Below are 22,304 nucleotides of genomic sequence, written 5' to 3'. Positions count from 1 at the left end.
CTAATTAAGGCTAGATTTAGAATGTTAAATATAATTAATCTTAGCTATTATTAAATTAATATACTATATAATATTAATAATAGGATAAATAGTAATAACTTGCTTAATAATAGTTATAGTTAAGAAATTATTAATAATAGCTTGTCTTAAAGAATTATTACTTACTTGCCTTATAAGCCCTATTTACTATTAAATTATATTAATGAAATTAGCCTTATTAAGCTTATTATAGCGAGTTTATAGATTTTATAAAGCAACTTAATATGCCTATATATTAATTATCTTTAATTAAGGAAGTCTTAAATAAAGAGTTTTTTATAAATATAGCCGCTAAGGCTTTTAATTATTCCTTTAAAGAGGCGTTTTTTATTAATAATTATAATAATTATTTAAATATTGCTTTTTTTAATATATTAATATTATTATTATTTATTTATTATTATTGCATTAAGCATTTTTATAATAATAACTTATTAATAAATTATATTTACTTTATTTATTTTAAAAAGCCTTAACTTTAATAAAGATAAATATTAATAGCTTTTATAATTAAGGCGGAAATTATTAGCTTATTAAATAATTAAGGCTTAAATAACGTATTAAAAAATGCCTTAAAGCAGCTAGTAAAAAACTAAAAGGCCTTAGTATTCCATTAAATATTACAAGGGGTGTGGAGGTAATTTAATTGCTAATAAGGGTTAATTTAAAACTTAAGATAGGATTTAGTTTTTACTTTTAAATTTATTTATATTTTTTTATTTAATTATTATTTAAATTATTATTAAATATTTATAGCAATATTAGCTATAATTAAATAATGATAAATAAATAATGATTATAATAAAATTATTCCCTTTTATTAATTTATAAATATGTATTTTCGCTATAATTATATAAACTTAAAATAAAAATTTATAAGTTATATAATTATATATTTATATTATTATAATTCCTAAGAAAATATATTAATTACGGAATTATAGTAATTATTTTATTTATTTATAAAGTCTTTATAATTAAAAACTTAAAGGCTAATATATTTATTAATATAAATATTATAGAATTAAAGGGCTTTAATATTATTAATTTAAAAGAATATATTAATATTAATTTCTATTATATTTAAATTTTTATAAAAATAAGAAATTATAGCCGCTTAATAAAGGCTAGGGTATTTACTATATAATATATTATTATATTACCTAAATTAGCTATTTATTTCTTTATTAAATATTGCTTATATATTAATAATATTTAAGATTTAATATTTATTTTTACATTAACTTAATTTAGCGCTTATGCTTTCTTTATAAATATTTATTTAACTTATATAATTATTAAAAATGAAATAAATAGCTTATTATTATATTTAATAAAAAATTTATAAAATACTTATATTTTTTAAACTTATAATGCTAAATTTATGCCATTAATAAAGATAATAAAGTTATATTTATAGCCTTTTATAAATTTTTAAATTCTTAACGTTTAAAAATAATGCCGTTAAATAACTTTTAAATATATATCTTAATAGGCATTAATGTATTTTTTAACTTAAACCCTATTAATTAAGATAAGTTCTTAAGTTTTCTTAATAAAAATATAAATATCTTTAAAAATAAAGGTTAAGCTAAAGCTTTATAAGATAAATAGCTTAAAGTTTGCTTTAAGCAAAATTAGCAAGATATGATTTTAAAAAAGTGCAAAGTTTACCTTATAACCTTAAAGGATGCTAAGGTTATTAATAAAACTTTAAATAAATTATAAGTTGCTGAAAAAATTAAATAAATAATTTAATTTATTCCCTTTTCTTTCTTTATATTTATTATTTAATAAATAATATTAAATGGTATTTAAAAAGGTTGCATGATAATTAATATTTAAAAATTAAATTATATATTGGTTTTTAATATATACCTTATGAAAAGCTAAAATTAAATGCTTTTAAAGATTATAAATGTAAAATATATTATAATTCTTAATATTATTGCTTTCTTTTATTAATAGTAAATTTATTTTAAATCTTAATAAATATTTATTATTATAATAGCTTATAAATAATTTATATTTAATTATGCTATTATAATATATTATAGCAGCTTAACTTATATATAATAATAAATGGATTGGCTTTTTAAAAATATATTTATTAAAGCATATATTAATAATATAGTTATTGCTATTAATAGCTCCTTATAAAACTATATTAATAATATTTATTTAATTTTTAATTAATTGCAATAAAAGAATATTTTAATAAGCTTAAAAAAATTTTATTTTATAATATTAATAGCTATTATGCTTAATTATTATATTAATTTTCTTAACCTTTTTATAATTAAAAAATATTTAAAGGTTATTAAAGCCTTGGAATTTTTTTATTTATTAAAGAATTTAGAATATTTTATTAACCTTATAAGCTATATAAGATATAATGTTTTGCATTTTATAATAAAGATTAAGCCTTTTAAATAATAAAAGATAAATTTTTATTAATTAAATGCCTTAATAAAGCTAAAGGGTAAAATAGCTTAAGAAAATTAAATAAAATAAATTATATTTATCTTGCTTAGCAATATAAAGAAAGCTGCTTTTAATACTATAAAATAAGACTGAATTAAGTTTATATTTATTATATACTTTAATTTAAAAAGGCGTTTATTTATTAATTTTAATATATTTATATTTAAAATTAAAGTATAAGTTTATTATATAGCGGACTTAACTATAAGGAAACTTATAAAAAATAGCTATATTATTATATACTTATTATAAACTTTAATTAAAATAATTATATACCTTAGCTATACTTTATTTTCCATAAAACGCTAATATTAAGCTATAAAAATAAAACTTTTTAGCTATATATAAGTACTTAAAAATATTAATATTAAATTAATATTATTAAGCATTATTTTATAATTTATATAAATTACTTAATAATCCTTGCCTTTTTTAAATAATTTAATATTATTAACTTTATTATAGCTTTAATAAATAATAAAAGATTAATTCATGCCTTTAAATATATTAACGCTTTTAAAATTAATTTATTATATAAATTAAGAAGAAAGAATATTATATTAAATATATTATTATATATATTATTACTAAATGTATTATTATTAATTAAAGATAATAAATTAAATATTTTCTTAAATAATTAAGATAAATATTAATTATTTTTCTTAGAAATATGCTTAATGGCCCTTATAATATTTTTAAAATTAAATTTATAAAATAAAAATATATATATTAAAATATTTCTTAATTTTTATAAGCATTTTTAAGATAGCTATTAAATAAACCCTTAATAAGCAAGAATTTTAAATATAATATAATGAAATGATGCTTTTTATAAGAATAAAGCCGTTTTTTTATTTAAAATCCGCTTTAACCTTATTTAAAAAATATTAAATAAAGATAAAACTCTTTATTTTTATATTTTTTAATTATATATAATTAAAATCTTAAAATTTGCTTATATAAATAATTATTATGGTTATGCTTAATTTAGTAAATTTCTTCAGCCTTTTTATATTAAAAGATTGCATTTTAAGTTATATAAATTTACTTATTGCTACCTTAATTATTAAGTTTTTAATATTAAAAGATATAAAGCTTATAAGAGCTTATAATTATTGCTTAGCTTATTATATTTATATTATTAAATTATAATAAACTTTATTTTTAAACTTCCCTTAATAAAAAGCTATAATTATATTTTCTTAATAATTTATAAATTCTTAAAGAATTTATTGCTAATGCTTAGAAAATTAATATAAAAAGTTATAAAATAAGCCTTTTTTTTATTATAATATTTACTTTAAAATAATTAAGGTTATTTAAAAGTTATCTTTTTAAATTAAGATTTTAAATTCCTATTAAGCATTTAATTATTAATATAGAAATTATTTAAAATAAAGCTGCTTTATATAATTATATATTATTTATAAATTAATAATTAATTAAAAAGAATAATATAAATTATTAAATTTATGCTTTGCTACTTTATTTATAGTTTTAATAATTTATAAAAATAATTAAATACTTTGCTATAAATATAATTTAAATATTATAATATTAAATCTTAAGTAATTAAGATTTTCTTAAATAAAATTATTAAAAGCTTTACTTTAAATAATATTTTAAATATTATTATAAATTAAGTGCTTTATTAATTGCTAAATTTTCCTTAAAGCTATATTTATATATATAACGCCTTAATACTTATAATAATAATAATAAAAGCATACTTTAATAAATAATATTTTATATAATTCTTTAAAGTTAAAATATAAGTATTACTTTAATTATATAAAGAATATAAAATTTTATAAAATATTAGCTATAAATATAAATTATAATATGCAAGCTTTTTTAAAGTTATAAAAAGGATTAGCCATTTTATATATTAACTTAATTTTTTATATATATAAAAGTTAAAGCATAATATTATTTTTATTAATTACCTTAAGCTATATTCTTTAAATTTATTTAATTAAGATATACCTTAAATTAAATTTATTTAAATTAAAGATTATATAAAATGCATAATTAATTAATAATACTTAAAATTAAAGGATATAAAATATTTTATTAAATATATTAAATTAAGACTTAAATTTTAAGAATAAATAACTAATGCAGTACCCCCTGAAGCCTAGCGTAGTAGGCCTTTATTAAGCTCTTAATAAGCCTGCAAAAGAGCCCCTTAGGCAACTAATAGGTCCCTCTCCCTTTTAACACAGCGGAAGATTTCGCAACTGCATTAAATAATAGCTATAACTATCCGTTTACATTAAAAGAAGCGGGACCGTACCTAGAAACTTACTATGTAATTAGTTTAGCACCGCATTAGCAATGCAAGAGCCCTAGGTTTAATCCCTAGCTATGGTGCATAGTTAATTTAATATAAAAAGACCTAGCTATAAGGAGGCCTGTAATAAAATATAAGCTATAGGGGGCAACCCCTTAAAAGGCGCGCTATATAGCTTAATCGCGGATAATTTCTTAGTTATTTTACGGGAGGCATTTAATGCAGTACCCCCTGAAGCCTAGCGTAGTAGGCCTTTATTAAGCTCTTAATAAGCCTGCAAAAGAGCCCCTTAGGCAACCAGTGGGTCCCTCTCCCTTTTGGCGCAGCGGAAGATTTCGCAACTGCATTAATAACTTTATTATAATTAAAACTTAATATATAATTACTACTTAATAAATTTACTTATAAATAATTATTTATTATAAACTTAATATAATAATTACTATTAATAATTACTATTAATAACTATTATTAATAACTATTATTAATAACTATTATTAATAATTATTATAATGATTTATAATAATATTTACTTAAAAACTTTAAATAAAAAAATAGGATAAATATAGCATTACTTAAAGCATAATTTTAATTCTTTTTTAAGAATTATAAACTTCTTTTTTCTTTTTATTTTTTTATTTATCTTTATTTAATAAAAGATATACTTAAAATAGCTTTATAATTTAAGCTTATTATTAGTAATAATAATAAAAGGAAATAAAAGTAAAAAGCTATTTAAAAATAAACTTAAATAACATAAATTTAAAGTAAATTATTAAGCTATAAATCTTTTTTAAAATTTAAAGCCTTAAATTAAAAATATTAATAATATTATATATTAAGATAATTAAGTTAATTTAATAATTACTATAAAAAACTTATATATTATATTATAAATAATTTTTAATTTTAATAATATTAAAATTAATAAACTTAATAAAGCTATAAATTTTCTTATCCTTATTTACTTAATATAAAAATAAGAATATAATAAAAAGCTTTTATAATTTATTAAAAGATATAAAAAGAAAAAATATAAGTAATAAATATATATTTATAATAAATTATAAGATATTATTAATAAAAAATTTAATTAATATCTTTTTTATATAAATATAAAAATACATTAATTAATTAAAAAAGCCTTAATTTTATTATATTTTTTATAATATTTATTTAATATAATAAATTATAATATTTTTTCTTTTTAAGCTAAATCTTAATTTAAATTTAAAAGATTTTTAAATAAAAGTAATTTTAATAAAAATGCTAAAGCTATTAAATTTATATATAATAAAATTAAAGAAAACCTACTTAAAAAACTACTTTTCTTTAATAATTACTCTTTTAATAAGAATTTTAATATCTTTATTATATTATTTTAAATTAAAAAATATAATTTATTAAACAAAATTAATTAAAAAAAATTTAATATAATGCTTATAGCAAGTTTATAATATAATTTAAAAAAGATAAAGTTTAATATATTTTTATAACTTATTATATCTTTAATTAATAATATAATAATTTATTAATTTATATTACTTTTCTTGCTTATAATAAAATATATTAATATTTATTTATATTTTCTATTAATAATGCCCTTATTTTTAATAAAATAATAAAAGTATAAGTAATATAAAATAAAAAATATTAAATTTATTATTAAAGTTAATAAATAATAAGCTTAAATTATAAAATTATAATTAAAAAATATTAAATTAAAAATTTAATAAAACTTATTTTAAATATAGCTTAATCTTAATATTATATATATTATTAACTTAAAAAAATAATTAATTAAAAAAAATAAATAAATTAATATTTTAAAAAATAATTATTATATCTTATTTATTAAAATAATTATAAATAAATTTAATGCCTTTTTTATTATTTAAAATATTATAAATATTATTATTAAATTATTTAATAATAAATATACTTTTAAATTAAAACTTTTTATAAATAATTTTAAATTAAATAAAAATATAAAAGTAATTAATTATAAGGAATATAATAAATTATAAGATAAATTTTAAAATAATTTAAATAATTTAAAGAATAAAAATAAAAATTATAAAAAAGATAAAGATAATTTAAGCTTAATACTTTGCTTAAAAGATAAAATATAAGATAATTAATTTATTAAATATACTTTTTAACATTATTTATTAACTGCAAGGGCGCTGCTATTTTTTAAAGGGGGTAGATTGTAAGGAAGGAGCATTGCATAAACCCCTTATGGGTATTAATAGGTAGTCCTTGGCCCCTTGGCCCTTTGGCATAAACTTAGATAGAACTATAACTAGAAACCGAATACAACCCTCTTATTGCAGAACCCCCTGATAGAGGCGCTTCGTGATCTAGGTGAATAGCACAACGATGATCACTGGTCGTGGTCCCACCGTCAGCAAAAGAGTCCCCGCACATGCAGCGCGAGGCACCGCATGCAGCTCCATGCTTCTGGCCATGTAGTAACTCTTGAACATGCCAAATGTTCCCCTGTCCGAGAGGACCTAATTGGCTACGAGGATTGCGAGGTCTTTCTTACCAAGAATTATTACTGGAAGAACATCTAGAGAATAGTGGGGACTCCCCAGAATTGCTAGTTATTTGTACACTCCCCAGCCAGATTGTATGATAATGTTACCTCGCCTGAAATGGTAATGGCTATATGTACTTACGTGGGCACAAATGGGACCCTAGGGGGTCGTATGATGGACACCAACCACCATTTTAATCGGTAGCACTACATAGATTATGCATTCCCCTCCCATCGCATTAGAAATACGGCCATAGTAGCTCCCGAAGGAAATGGTTGACATGACCGTTGGCATCCGCACCCGCACACATCCCACATTTTGTGTTCGTCAACACTGGTGCCCTCTTGGGACACTTTCCCCCTACACTTGCTCCTTCAGTGACACGGACTCCAATGTTCCTCTGCCATATACACACATATAATCAGCAATAGCCACCCTTGTACTTTGTCTTACGCGCATAGTACATTAAGCCAGAATAACGACGATGGCCGGTGTCGCCCCCGGAAAGACCTTCACTCCAGGTTTGGACTTCAGCGGGCAGTCATACAGCAACCTCGCGAGGAAAGTCGAAGCCGATGTCTCACGCGCAAATGAGATTATCAAGGAGAAGCTCCCACTTCTTGGTGAGCTCAAGGCTCTGCTTCAGATCAGCTTTGGGGACAACCCGCCCTTTTTCATCGACGCACGATCTGGCACCGCGTCTATCCTTGCTTCGACCAAGGACGAGCCTGACACGAAGCTAAACATCAAGCCTGAGTACATTGCACAGTTCTACGACGGCAAGCTTGAGCCACGATACGGGCTTTTCAAAGATGCGTTCTTCAACCAGGCATCCATGCCCTCGGGGAGCATCCCCGTGGCTATCAAGTTTGCCGATCTGGTGACTCCGAACCCTCCTGTGCCGCCGAAGCATGCTGATGCATTCGTCAGGCTGCCAAAGCCAACTGAGGACATCGAGCAGGTCAAGCGAGATATCAAGGAGTTCGGATACGGTCTTGTCAAGAGCGTCCTGACGCCCGAACAGTGCGCCATCATGAAGAAGGCCGTACAGGAACAGGCCGCAGGCGAGCGTGAAGCGGGCATCGCGCAGATGGACGGCGGCCCCCAGGGCCCGAACCGTAAGAACCATTCTCCTCCTGCTACGGAACCTCGTCTTTCACGTTTTGGAATGTTCTAGAATGCAACACTTTAGCATCCGTAGCAAGACTAATGCCACCATCAGAGCGGCTCTGGACTCTGGTGAACAAGGGCGAGGACTTCTTGGACCTGCTCAACCACCCCATCATCGACGAGATGATACCGTGGTTCCTGGGCGAGCACGCCATCATCACGACGTACACGGCCAACATTGCGCGGCCGGGCAACCTGCCCATGCAGCTGCACACGGACCAGGTGGCCGTGCAGCCGCCGATCCGCGACCGTAAGTACCGTTCTTCTCCTGCTACGGGTCCCCGTCTTTCATGTTTTGAAATGTTCCGGAGTACAACACTTTGGGCTCCGTAGCAGGGCTAATGTGATGCTTAGTGGCCTTTGGCATGAACATCATGTTCTACCTGGAGGACGTGACCGAGAAGAACGGCGGGACGCGCGTGTACCCGGGGTCTCACCTGGGGCAGGTCGCGCCGCCAGACATCTTCACGGTAGAGGGGACGGCGGCGGCGGCAGCACCGGCCGGGTCGGCGCTCGTGTTCGAGAGCCGGCTGTGGCACGCGACGGGGCCGAACCGCGAAGCCGCCGGCGAGCGCCCCGTCATCCTGCTCTTCTTCATGCGCTCCTTCATCCGGCAGCAGGAGAACAACTTCCTGTCGCTGCGCAAGGACGTCTGGCCCAAGCTGTCCGACCGCGTCAAGCGCATGCTGGGCTTCTACACAACGGGCGCGCTCGGCGGCGTCGACGGCGAGGTGAGGGAGGGCCTCTTTGTCGAGTGGAAGGAAGGAGTCGGCAAAATGCGCGCGCCCCATAAGGGGTAGAGTTTAGTATGTCGACATGTGCAGTGGAGCTATATTACATTTGTGGGTAGAATGAAAATCGCATTAACTAGGGATGATAGCTTATCCTATAAATGCAGCATGTTTAAATAGTTGGTGCCGAGTTGACATATTATTAACATATTTGTAGACGTGACGGAAGACGGTGTCGCAAAGCGATACGAGACCTGCGAGACTCGCGGCGAGGGATAAAGGGTCTGCCATTGGGACGGGTCGCCGCTTGGGCTCATCTGGGAAGTGTTTTTGGGTATTCTACCGGTATGGTGCCAAAAGGAATACCGCTATGTCAGGAAAGCTTCTTCAGTATCTGTGCAGTGCAATGTTCGAAGTGGGTCGCTCGGGGCAGAGTACGACGCAAACGAAAGGGTGGTTGTATCACCGCCCAGCAGGTCTGAGTGACTGTGCGCGGATACGCGGACAGTTGAAAGGAAAAGTTGGGGAAACTAGAGCTTGTGTTATACAGGCTCCCTCAATCCAAGCGGAACGTTAAGATGGAGGTTGGGCTTTTATGCAAGCTGAATCAATAGTGGAGGCTGTGCCCTCTGTGGTAACCGGTGTGGGTAAAGAGCCTGCTGTGTTCCCTGACTAGAAGGGAATGCCCAATCAGAAGAGAACTCTCGAGTGGTGATGCACAGGTTCGTGGCGTCAGCATCTGCGCCTCCCCACCAATGTTGTTGCGCATCCGCATACAATAGTGACACAGGCTTTCTGTTATAGAAAAAAAGCTCATCCATGTGAAGATCAATTTCGCTGTCGTGTAGTCAAGACTGTAGCCTTTGAACAGATTGTATTTATTGTAGGCGTGCTAACCCTAACCCTAGTCCACACCAAGCAGCCCGAAGTAAGTTAACAAGGAAAACAGAAAGCAGTTAAATATGACCTGATCGTGCAGTTACAATGAGCGTTCACAAATTTTCCCGTAAATTATGGCTACTCGCATATAGCATCAGTCGGCACGTGCAAGCGCGATGGCAGCAAGATGCTTGATTGTCCGAATCCGCATCCCAACTTGTTAGCCCCAGTATCCCAGTGCGACAAGAACACCCTGGTCACTTGAGACCGTGATCCGGGGATATCTTTAATGATTTGCGGCCTTGGACAGGTTCCCGCCCCAGGTTTTACGTGTTCCTGGACATGACCGGGCTACACCTTTCCCACATATCATAGGTGTCGAGCTTTTACTCCTAACCGATTGAATTTGAATTAAGTATGCGCCCCGCTACCTCGGGAAGAGAGTTTTGGAGTGTCACTTTCATTCGAAAACCGTGAAAGAGACCGCGGGAGCGTGTGGCTGCCAACGACATTCACTTAAATCTTTCAGGATTATCAGCATTCCAAGCAGGCCTGCGTCCATCACGCATATTTGGAGCTCTCCAAATTGTATGACATAGTGTTAATAGGTCTTGCTGATACGTTGACTTCACTCCCGCGTAAAACATGCTCGATGTATATATCGAATTGTATGGTGTCCACGTTCAGCAGACGACAGGCCCGCCGTGATCTTGGACGCCCGTTTGATGAACATTCTGTTAGTCTATTATTCACTTCTTGTGTTTTTCAGAGCAGTGCCTCTGACGCTCCGAGACGCTGGCCCCCTTCCACAATTGGTTAAACGAGCGTTATTATTCCATCATAAAGGCTGAAGATCTACCCTAGCACACAATCTGAGACAACAGAAATGACTCTGGCAAACGCTCCACCCTTACCCAACTGCCAACCCCCCATACCATGGTATTGAACCGCGAGAGCTCTTCCCCTATGCGCCGCCCGTCCTTGCAGATTCTCACTGGAATAATGGTTGATCAGGCCACTCTCCTGTAATAGTACAAACTGGTCAGCTTGAGTCACTTGAAAGACATGCGGGTTTTTCGAGAGCGAGACGCTCAAGGGAAGGGGGTGAACACCCACCAGTAAGTCCGTGATTCAAGGACAGTACATCTCGCACTGCTTTAGCAGATACAGTGGGCGTTGCTGTGGTCGTCGCTGATCTGGCAGCAGGTCCTGCTGCTGCACTGGGCGGACAGGACCCAGTTGCCAGACGAGTTGCAGACGTAGACGGCACCGTCGGGACCCTGGACGCCGTTCTGGTTGCCGCAGCCCCACTCGCCGGGGGTGCAAGCGAGGGAGGAGGTGGCCAGAAGGCCGACGGCGATGAGGACACGAGTGAAGTACATTTTGAAGTTTTTTGGAGGAGGATTGGTGTTTTTGTTGTTGGTTTTGATGTGAAGCAAGTCTCAGATGGTTGATTGATGAGTTGAGGAATGAGTCGATGGGAAAACTAGACGTGGACGAGGCACGGCTTTTATATTGTTTGTGCTCAACCCCAGAAGGCGCATTATTCTCACATCGTCTGATGGACCCTCCGGTGTGTTGGGTTCTCGGACTACAACCAGACTCGTGGGCTCGTCATTGTCTTGGGTTTGCTGACCGCTCACTCAACGTCGGATGTCGGTGAGGACGGAGTAGACAACCACATCTACAATGCAATGCCTCTCAATGGATTTCTCAACTCGGGTTGGACATTTTTCTTACTGGTACACTATTGGTGTGACGTATACCAACTAAGCAACCAACTGAGTAAGGTACATTGGGCAACTCTACCCTTTTCGGCACACATAGTCCATATCTGGATATGTCTTACACACCACAATCCGCCAATTCCGCACTTACCGTCCCGCGATGAGTAGAACACCATGTAAGCGCCGGCTTTTGAAAAGGTCCCGGAAATCGCTGACAGGTCTGAATAGCGTTAGCGGTGTTGCACGAGCTGAGTTTTGAGGCTCAGTAAGATGGCATTGTGGGGAAGAGCGCTCACGGTGCCGCCTGCCTCTAGCCCCCAAACACATAAAAGTGCAAGGCTTCCAAAGGCTATGCAGTCAGGTGCTATGCCAATATTACCACCCATCTTGTCGTTGGATTCCTCACATACTCCCGGATGCGTCGCTGAGATGAGACGAGCGAATCAAACGGTGATAGCGCCGGGGTTCATCAGCTTCTCAGCTGTGAACACCCGCGATTCTTTGGTGTCGTACTGGGAATAAGCGCTGCTGAGGAATATAAAACTCTGTGTCATACGTGTTCCTGATGATGTCACAGTATACTCTGTTGGCCTTCTTGGACCCCCGAAGAGGCTGCATCACTGAATGCCGAGACTTGGGAGTCTGAAGCCTCGGTGCTTACAACATGAAATCTTCGGAAGCAGCGGCATATTGCGAGTTAAATGTAGTCCGATGGTTCATGGTCGCCGAATATCCATAGACAGTATTGGTATGCCGTGGTTGGAGGCCGCCCAGCTGATGATGGAGGTGCGGTCGAGACAGCCGTCCCCAACCGCTGCACTCTTGTGGTCCTTGACATGCCACGAAGACTCGCCTCGCCTTGGACAACATTCAGGGAGAACAGGCAGAGTCGCAAAATACGCCGCCTGGGTCTGGGACATCTTCCAAATTCGAACAGAAGCTCCAACTTTCATAAGCTGCCACTGCTGTGCTTCCTGATTCAAAGAACAGACTCACTGGTCCCAGGCTACGATTACGACCCTTTACTGCGGAACTCATTTTTCAACTATAAGGACCTGTCGCTCGCTAAAGACCAAGCGCAGCTGATTGAGAAAATTGCCCAACAACCTATCTAAGACAGGGCAACGCTGATGTCGCTCATTCGATTTTAGCAGGTGAATCTCCTGATAAGTATCACTACACGAAAGGCAACCCTGTTTCTGGAATATTCTTCGTTTGCTTTTTTTCCCTGGACATTTGCTTAGGCACTAATAACCCGATTTCATGTTGTGAGAACGATTTGGGCATCACCAAAATCCTACCTGTGTCCCCCCGTTATCCGGTTCAGGGTGCACATCGGACTTGCCCCGCCATGTGCGAGTTGAGGTTGTTTTAGGTTTGAAACTAAGTCTCACATGGAGCGGTCTGCATCTTGCCTTCTGATCCAGCCTGTCCGACGAAGAAATACCAAGGTGGTGGAGGAGGGAACCCAATATCGTATGACAACCTGGCTGTCCTGGTTCTGAGCGCTGCGTATCCTTGATAGCATTTCGGTCAATAATTTTGATGGACTCGGCATTCTCAAAGGACCGACCGTCACAGCCTTCATTGATTGATTGCAAGGAGTGCCACTGAGAAAGTGAATGCGAGAGGCACTTCCAGGCACCGTGCGAATACGGGGGTCAAAAAGGCAAATAGGGTTTCAGTGAAATATGCTCTCCCCACTTGCTACGTAGCTGTTAACCTCGATGCCCGCCCTTAATCTTCTTGGCCCCAAGCTTCCGAGTGCTCTAAAAAGGCTCACCGAGGACAACCGCACGTGCTTTCCTCGTTTTCCATCGTTCATAAGTGTTAGCATGATTGTCCCTATCTAGATACTTGATGTTGACATAGAAATCGAATTACCGCGCGGTTTTTTCACAATCAGTGTCGAGGATATTCAGGAATCGATCTTCCCGAAATGTGGCCAATATGGATCCTGTTGCTCTTCGCAGGGCCCGTGTTCCGCCTGATCAGCAGCATCTTCTCCTTCGCTCAACACTATCGCGCTGCGAAGAAGAAGGGAATACCCATCGTCAGCAGCCCGGTCAATAGCAGAAGCCTTCCTTGGCTTGTGCTGTCGCCCCTGCTTGGACCACTATTGCTCAAGTTGCCGTTTGGATTGGGGTCGTGGGTGCGATGATTGCGAAGTCCGACGAGATGCGCCAGGAGAAGCTAGCCGAACCATCCCGTGCGGGCGGCGAGTCCGGGAAAATGGACGCCGGTGTGGGAGGAGGTCTGTCCGATGATGAGATCTTTGCAAACATGTTCGACTACGATATCGCAGGCCACGAAACTACTGCCCACAGCTTGAACTACTGTTTTCACATACTCAAGTCTCGGTCGAACCGGAATTGCAGGGCTGGATCCAAGAGGAGGTGGACCACGTCTACGGCACCTCCGCACTGCATTCGTCGACCCTCGAGTGTGAGCAGTACTTCTACAGACTCAAGCATTGCCTGGCGTTCATGGTATGTTTTCTCTCTGTGGGTCATGAAGCTGTCATACGCTCTGTTTGGGACGGCTATGGTTGACTGTGATACTGGTCCGCTAATCTGTTGACCATCCAGTGCGAGATGTTGCGCCTCTACAGTCCAAGTCGAAATGGAAAAAGACGTGCTGGGTGAAGGTCAGACTTTGCGTGTGGATGGCGGTACGATCTTCGTCCCCAAAGGTTCTGAAATCCACATGTCCAACCTCGCTGTGCACATGCTGCCTGAGTACTGGGGCGCGGACAGCGAGGAATTCCGCCCAACGCGCTGGATCCGGTCCTCCCCAATCTCGTCCGAGTCGGCCAACTCCTCTGACAGCGAAATAAAAAGCGGCAAATTAGGCAGCATCCTTGATTCGTAGGAGGTCGCGCCGCTACCTGTTGCCAAGGAGTTGTTCTTCCCGTGGTCGCTGGGGGCGCGCAACTGTCCCGGCAAGAAGTTTGCCCAGGTCGAGTTCGTGGCCGTCATGTCATACGTGTTGCGATTGTACAGAGTGGAGGCGATTCCGCTCAAGGGCGAAAGCCCGGAAGACACCCGAAAACGGATCTGGGACTGGACACAGGAGAGCAAGGCGTAGGTCACGATAAACTTCCGGGAACCTGAGAAGTATGCCCTGAGGTTGGTAAGCTGGTAGTAAGCACATAGATGGACCTCGCCTCGTTGTAGCACGTTTTCTCCAGGGATCGACGGCTTTTTAATATTCAATGATATAGGAAAAATCTTTAGAAGCTGGGTCTCCTGTCTTTTGCAAGTGTGGTTTCTGTTGCGAGAAAAATTTGGAACACTCAGGAGTAAAGTATGTATCCTAGAATGTATAGAGCAATCGGGCTTTCGAGACACTGTATGCATTGTTTTCATGTCCTCAGGCATCATACCTCTTGAGCGATTTTGGCAACAGTGAGGGAGGTAACTGATAGAAAATCGAAGATGGTAGTATATTATCCGTATCAAAAGGCCTGCCAAGCTATCAGGAGGTCGGTACAGACCACTAGAGGCCCCAGTCCCTAATCCACTTGAGAAGCCATTCATCTTTCACTGGATCGAGCCCAAGCATGACTTTGCTTGACGTCTTCGCCTGTTCCGTAGAGAAGGCAATCCCGTTGGCTACTGTGACTCCTTGTCTGTCTCCAACGCCCCTGAAGAAGTCCAATATCTTCACGGCTGGCTTTGATACCACCTCGTCCTTGTTAGTCAGATCCGTCTGCTCGAGATCGGAAATCCAGTCTGCCATGGAGACATCTTGCAAAGGCTCGCTTCCTCCCAGCCCGGCCTTGATGGCTGACAACATCTCAGCCCATGGCCTGCGCGCTGGATTGACCAGGTGGAAAATGTGCAACAGCCCAGCCTCGTCAACGAGAGATTTAGATATCGAACTCAATTCCCAAATGACAGATGAGAGCAAGTCGACCGGAATCCAATCAATATCTCCCAGCGCATGCGCATCCGGGATCTTCCTCGTCGTCTTGGCGGTCTTCAGCATGATGGGGAACCACTCAGTCTCATTCCACTTGGCGCCGTTCCCCGGCAAGACAGGGCCAGCGATCTGCCCGACCCTAAGGATCGAGACGTCAATCCCGCTCTTCTCGGCAGCAGCAGCAAGTATGTGCTCAGCGACAGCCTTGGACTCCGAGTACCCCGTAGCCTGGGCGGCGGCAAGCGTCGGCGGCAGCGCCTCGGGAATGGTACTGGCCGCCGGCTCGAGCACAGGCCAATCGCCGACCGAGGAGATGGAGGACACAAAGACGACCCGCGGGCGCCTAGGGCTGCTGGCGCTGAAGTCAATGAGGTTTCGGACGCCGCGGACGTGGGTTTCCTCGAAGGTGTCGAGGGAGTGGTTGAAGTCCACTTTCCAGGCGTTGTGGATGATGACGTTGGTCGTCTCGCGGAGGTCGGATAGGATCGTAGGCTCAAGCCCGAAATCAGCGCTCTTGTAGTCCGCGTGGTGGAACGAGACACGCGACGAATCCATGTCAGGGGCAGGCGACCATGTTTCGAGAGCCTTTGTTATGCGCTGCGCGGCCTCGGGGGATCGATCCAGGCAGGTAACATGGACCACCCGGGCGTCAGAAAGGAGCTTGAGTAGCAGCTGTGTTCCCAGAGAACCTGTGGAGCCGGTTAAGATGACATGGAGCTTGGCCATCGGTCCGGATAGCCCTTCACCCTGACCCGGGGCCGGCGGAAGATCGTTGGTGTATTTTTCGAGCATTTCGTTCATCTTCTGGACCCGGTTCTGGAGTAAATCACCATTGGCTTTATTATTGGAGGCAAGAATACCTCCCTCGGAACTGGCTAGAGTAATAGCATGAGCCAGCTCAGCAATAGTTGGATGCTGGTAGACGTATCTCAAAGAGATCCAGGATATGTCAGCCGTCTTGTCTTTTGAACGTATACCAGTCTTCAGGAGCTTTATTATCTCCATGGTCTGCAAGGAGTCGAGACCCAATCCGAAGAGATCATCGGTCGGCTGCGCAACGTGGCCGGGGAAAGCAGACGCAACGACTTCGACGACGAACTTGGTCACCACTTCCAAATCGACCGTCGAGGTGAGACTGATATGTTCAAGATTATTTGAAATTTCGCGCTTGTACAATTCGTCGATGTGCTCTTGGTATTGGCGACTGGTTGTAGCTCTGACCACGGTGCCCTTCGGAGACCTATTAAAAGGCCGCGATGGGGAGGAAATCAGAATCATATCCCGCGTGATCCTGCCTTGTCCAGGCGCCTGAGAATTTGCTTTCTCGACGGTTGGCCAGACCGCATCCACGAGATGCTCAGGGGTATGTTGCGGGTCCTTTGGTTCCAAGATGAGGCATGGTTGCGGATGACCTTGTCCGATGATCAGGGCACCATTGACCAGCGGGTGAGCTGATATCTGGACTTCACTGGGAACGGGGTTGAACTTCTCTCCGTTCGACAAAACAACAATGTCATCGAGACGCCCGTGGAATTTCCACAAGCCTGGGTTGGTGGGGTTTCGTTGGAAGAGGTCTTTCGTGTGCCACACCTCCTCATCCGGGAAGTTGGCCGACAGGCTGCGGACGCTCACTAGATTCGGATTTCGCCGCATGGTCATCTCGTAGATCTGGTCTTCGTAAGGTTCCATCATGACTTCCTGCACGGGGTGCCACTCGAGACTGGCCCAGTCTTCCCGCTTGGGCACCAAGGCCTGAATAGGGCCAGTCTCGGTTGACCCGTAGAATTGGCACACGTCGGTGACTTTGCTCAATGCATCGCCAGCAGTCTGAGAGAGAGGGCCACCAGCGTAGAGCAGAAATTTGAGGGTCCTGCATTTTTCAATGCCGTCCGGTTCTTGGATCAGCTGCTCTGCAACGATGGGGGGACAGAAGATGGACTTCAGCTTGAAATGGTCCATGATCTCGCTGACCAAATGGCCTGTTGGAGGGCGAGATGGAGGGCTCAGCACCAGCTTTGCGTTTTGGTAATAAATTGGCAGCATAATCATGGAGGAAAAGCCCGCGAGGTGGAATGCCGGGAACGGCGAGAAGAACGTCTCCTGTTGCGGAAAGTCCCACAGTGACCAGTTCTGATTCACCCGACCAGGGACAGTGGTTAGGCTTCGGTCGTGGTCTCCCACGGCAAACGTTGCGTGGTTCATCACAATAGGTTTTGGCGCCCCAGTCGAGCCCGAAGAGTGAAGAATGAGGATTGGATCCCACTTCGCCTCATCGTACTCCTTGTTCCAGGCAAAATGCTGTGTTCCCGGTCTGACCATGTCGTCGAGGGTTTTAATCTTCTCTAGGTTCAAATCCGACTTGTGCTCCAGTAAAGGGGTGACCAGGCCTTCTACCTCCTTCGTGTAGAGGAAATGGCGGCATTGAGTCTGCTCCAGTAGAGATGCATTCATCCAGGCAGAGTTCCTTGGCGAGGTAAGCAGGACCTGAGAGAGAACGGTCAGCGTGCGCTTTCCACGTCACAGGGCAGGAGCACTTGCTTACCTTGTACCCGCATTTTACCGCAGCAAGAAACACGACCACGTAGCGAAGATCTCCCGGTCCCATGTAGGCAATTGTCTCGAACGAAGTGCTCGTGCCCAAGTTCTGTTGGATCCAGGCGGCCAGGTAATTCGTAGCTGTGGCAACATCAGAGAAGCTCACAGCTCTGAAACCGTCCCCCACGTTGCTACTGACAGGCACATAAGCATAGGGGAGGTGAGGACGACTCTTTGCTGTCTCATCAACGACTGTGGGCAAGAGACGAGAGCCGTACCGAGCCATGGTGAGGATCCAGGCTGTGATACTCTGATAGAATTATAAAGATAGAAAACCACTTGTTTCGTGACTTCAATTGGTCATAGTGAAATCCAAGGAAGACGATCTAAGCATGAAGGGTTGTCGAATTGTTGCACGAAAGATTGGGTCTAGCAAATACGCGACTGTTGAGATTCGAATTGTGCGTATGGGTAAGTTTGACTGGAGAAGGAGCCCTGGGCACCTTTTTAAAAAGCATACGTTCGTAGTACGTACCCTCCAGTCACTGTGTCCTCCATTCACTGCCATACGAGTACTGGAGTGTGTGACGGGTGTATTTGCGTACAGTGGCTATCTCACTTTTGTGACTCGGACTCATCGAGTTGGAACTACCCACTGTCTTCTCCACGCGGGGTATGGCGGCGGACGATCCACACGATTTTAAGGAGGATGGCTACAGGATGCAGTTGGCCAATCTTGGAAGGCTGATCCACTTCTGGACGCTGCATGTTGGTCACATCTGGCTCCATAGTTTTACTGTTGGTCGTGTAGTCTTCATCATAGTTGGTAGGCACTGCCGCTACCGCCTGATTGATCAAATTTGACTGGCCAGCGGCAGTAGTTAGAGGCTGACAATCCATGCATTGCAAAGGCGTAATGTGACCCTGTGTTGCCGGACCTTGGTCTTGTTCAGGACCTTTCATGCGATCATCCCTGCCGAGACTATGCAAACGTCGTATACAGTCATCCTGCGCCACAGAACGGGGATGCTGCCAACGCCTACATAAGCACTACCCTAATAAGCACTAAGACCGTGATCCGCAAGCGGCAGATGCCATCGCCGACGACCAACGGCGCCGTTCAACGGCTCAACGGCTCTTAGCCCACTTATCCGTCACCTCCTCTCAGATCCTAGATCTGCACCTTCGTGAAGATGATGTCGCCCAGCAACGTGGACCATCGAAATCCCTTGATTGCCAACTCGGAGCCGCATGTTACGACGCAAAAGATCCCAACATGGACCCACAACCAGATCTCACTCAAGTGGGCTTCCCGCCGTCTCATTGTGAAACTCGACAAGACGTACTCACTCTCGATTGTCACAGAGCCCATTGCGTTCACTGCGCCTTTTGATGTCCAATACCCGTCTCTGATCAAGACATCATTTTAGAGCTAGTCAGAGGAGAAAAGTTCCGCACGGGCAGTGTCGATTGCATCCTCGCCCAAGGTTATGCAACACAACCAACAAATGTGACACAACCTGCAGCTCAAGTCAGAATGTGTTCAAAGGTGACTCTTGCTGTGGGTAGCAGTCAGTACGTTCTGTTTATCCACACCACAAAGGGGGGAAAACACAAAAGCTCTTTCCAATGGAGCACGTGGATTCTTTACACCTATTGAGGTGTTTATTGCATCCCACAGTACAGCTGGCTGTATGGTGGGATATTGCATATAATGATTCCCGGCTTACCTAATGCATGCAATGAGAACATTCAAGTAAGAAAATCTTTGAACGGCTCGTTTCACACCCAGACGGCTATGGATTCGCCATTCAACTTGGGACCCAATTACCCTTCGGCAGGGATTCAGGGTATTGCGACTCGAATACCCTGCCAAAGAAATTGAAATAACCTAGCAAAGTCATGTACTTGAAGCCGTTTATATCGAGTCACCATATCACGAATATAGGATAGCCAGTGCACTGCGCACTGGCAGCTGCTTTTGCGAGTCACACACCACCATTGAAATTGGAATCTAACGCGGGCGACTCTGGGGAGAATTCTATTACACTACATAAGGACAGGTTTCTCACAACTGAGGAAATGTTAGTGTGTCTACGATGTGCTCGTCTAGTTGTGCTCACCCATGTCATCCCAGGTGAGGTTCTCCCTAAGAACATTATTCGAGAGGAGGTTGCCTAGCCGAGAAATTCCTCATCCCCGAGGACGCCCAGAGGACGGTCCAAAAGCAGATTGGCCAGTCGAGGTTATGCAATGGATAATCATCATAGAGACTGGTAGGTAAATCTGGATCAATCATTGCAACGATATGAGGCAGGAATCTTCTACCGCAGTATGCAAGCCTGTCCGAATAGTCAGCCTACCAGGTGGGTGCAGAGTGGGCGAACTGATATTCCCCTCATACTACCTACCCCTCTTCCCCGGCCTACAGGAAAGACGATCAGCTGTTGGTAGTACGCGCTATCCTGACAATACAATTTGCTTCTACTGCGGGGAATCTCTGCTTATGCTTGCATAGAATGAGGAGCACCACGAGGCGGAAGGTGCTCGATTCATATGAAGACTTCCAGAGGATCATAAACGGCACGGTCTATGACGCTGTCTCGGCTACGGTGGACGAGCGAACATCATTGGAGGAGGCGATCGACTACGCGAACAATGCGGTAGGTTACGAGTCACTTGCGTATCCTACACTCAGTCTTTAACCCGTTCAATATAGGCCCTGCGTGCCGTAGAACAATGGTCCTTCCTCTGGGTGCAGAACCTAGGTGTCTTCGACGCAACTAAGGAGGAAGAGCTCGTCAAGTTCGCCAAGAACCAAACACTCCGCGACGGGTGGTGCTCCTTTGCAACGGCAGCCCAGGAGAACGGCGTGAAGCTCAACGTTGTCAGTCTCAACTGGTCGCCTTCATGGATCCGGCTCGTCCTGCAGCATGCGAGCGAGTGCCCTGAGGCCGTCGAAAACATCGAAACATACTGTCCTGAGATACTTCCTGAGAACACCCTCCCGGCTACAGGGCTTGATCATGACACACAGCTGTTTTCGGGTGGTGATAAGACGAGTCTGATAGAGAGCCTTTTGAGGACTGTGTCCGATGAGGTACGGAATGTGGTCTTCGTGTCGGATGGTGATGCGGACCTGCAGCCACTGTGGGAAGGACCTACCAATATTGGCATTGTTGCTGGATTTAACGGGAGCGCGGCAGAGAGCTTTCAGACGTATGGGGTAGACATTGCTGATGCGAGTCTTGGTTGGCGAGGACACACGGGTATTGGAAGTGGAAACAGTTCTTTTGTCTATGGATTTGCGGATTGGAAAGATGTTGGGAAGCTTCTCTGGGACTGAGTGTTTAGTCTGATGTCTAATTTGCACTGTTCGCCAGCGTTGGCGTTCAATAGTGATAATATCGTCGAAGCAAAAGAAATCCAAAGGATGACTGATTCTGAAAGACAAAGATCGGTGAGAAAATGGGTGAAAATTTAAATACAGAGTAGCACTCAAGAAAAAGAAAACGTCTAGGTAATGTTTTCAAGAACAAGTCCCTCTTCAGTGGTACACGCTCAAAGACCCAGCATTAGATAAAGAAAAACAATACCAATAACAGTAGCTCAGAAATACGATAATCTGGACAGCCTTGTGACAGCCGCGCAGACAAGGCTAGCGAGAACTGCTTCTGGCGGCGCCATAGACCGTCGACACAAGTGACCCAAGAGTGTAATAGAATGGGGGCTCACCACGAATTTGCGGCAGACTGGTGCGACCCTAGTCATGTGCTTGGCTTCCTACCCGTCGTTCCTGTGTCTGCAACCAGGCCGTGAGTTTTGCATGCTGGATCCCGCTCTGTGTGCTTCATCAAATCAATGTCTCATTTGCACCGCTCTCCGCAGATATATTCCAAAGAAAACATGGAGCAATCTTTCATTGTGTGCTTGGGAAAAGTAAGGCTGAAAACATGTACTTTTCCGTCTATTTTTT

At 40.1% G+C, this 22,304-nt stretch overlaps 5 protein-coding genes across 5 annotated transcripts; 3 read left to right on the top strand and 2 right to left on the bottom strand.

Annotated features, from left to right (window-relative positions):
- Nucleotides 1-7,846: 7,846 nt before the first annotated feature.
- Nucleotides 7,847-9,332, top strand: INS49_005607 (uncharacterized protein; the record flags this gene model as incomplete). Its single annotated transcript, XM_043166386.1, has 3 exons — nucleotides 7,847-8,480; nucleotides 8,585-8,782; nucleotides 8,887-9,332. The coding sequence occupies 3 exons, from the start codon at nucleotides 7,847-7,849 to the stop codon at nucleotides 9,330-9,332; spliced, it is 1,278 nt and encodes a 425-aa protein (XP_043016947.1).
- Nucleotides 9,333-11,152: 1,820 nt separating this feature from the next.
- INS49_005606 (uncharacterized protein) lies at nucleotides 11,153-11,524 on the bottom strand (the record flags this gene model as incomplete). Its single annotated transcript, XM_043166385.1, has 2 exons — nucleotides 11,153-11,165; nucleotides 11,373-11,524. 2 exons carry the CDS (start codon nucleotides 11,522-11,524, stop codon nucleotides 11,153-11,155), a joined length of 165 nt encoding a protein of 54 aa, XP_043016946.1.
- Nucleotides 11,525-13,808: 2,284 nt separating this feature from the next.
- Nucleotides 13,809-14,956, top strand: INS49_005605 (uncharacterized protein; the record flags this gene model as incomplete). Its single annotated transcript, XM_043166384.1, has 4 exons — nucleotides 13,809-13,922; nucleotides 14,039-14,113; nucleotides 14,197-14,358; nucleotides 14,741-14,956. The coding sequence occupies 4 exons, from the start codon at nucleotides 13,809-13,811 to the stop codon at nucleotides 14,954-14,956; spliced, it is 567 nt and encodes a 188-aa protein (XP_043016945.1).
- Nucleotides 14,957-15,367: 411 nt separating this feature from the next.
- On the bottom strand, nucleotides 15,368-19,228 carry INS49_005604 (uncharacterized protein; the record flags this gene model as incomplete). Its single annotated transcript, XM_043166383.1, has 3 exons — nucleotides 15,368-18,277; nucleotides 18,336-18,469; nucleotides 18,985-19,228. 3 exons carry the CDS (start codon nucleotides 19,226-19,228, stop codon nucleotides 15,368-15,370), a joined length of 3,288 nt encoding a protein of 1,095 aa, XP_043016944.1.
- A 1,619-nt stretch (nucleotides 19,229-20,847) lies between these two features.
- INS49_005603 (uncharacterized protein) lies at nucleotides 20,848-21,674 on the top strand (the record flags this gene model as incomplete). Its single annotated transcript, XM_043166382.1, has 2 exons — nucleotides 20,848-20,991; nucleotides 21,048-21,674. 2 exons carry the CDS (start codon nucleotides 20,848-20,850, stop codon nucleotides 21,672-21,674), a joined length of 771 nt encoding a protein of 256 aa, XP_043016943.1.
- Nucleotides 21,675-22,304: the final 630 nt, after the last annotated feature.

The sequence above is a fragment of the Diaporthe citri genome (assembly GCF_014595645.1).
Source record: "Diaporthe citri strain NFHF-8-4 chromosome Unknown scaffold_19, whole genome shotgun sequence".
Taxonomy (NCBI): Eukaryota; Fungi; Ascomycota; class Sordariomycetes; order Diaporthales; family Diaporthaceae; genus Diaporthe; species Diaporthe citri.
The sequence above is the reverse complement of the archived record's forward strand: the minus strand, read 5'-3'. Positions and strand labels throughout refer to the sequence as shown.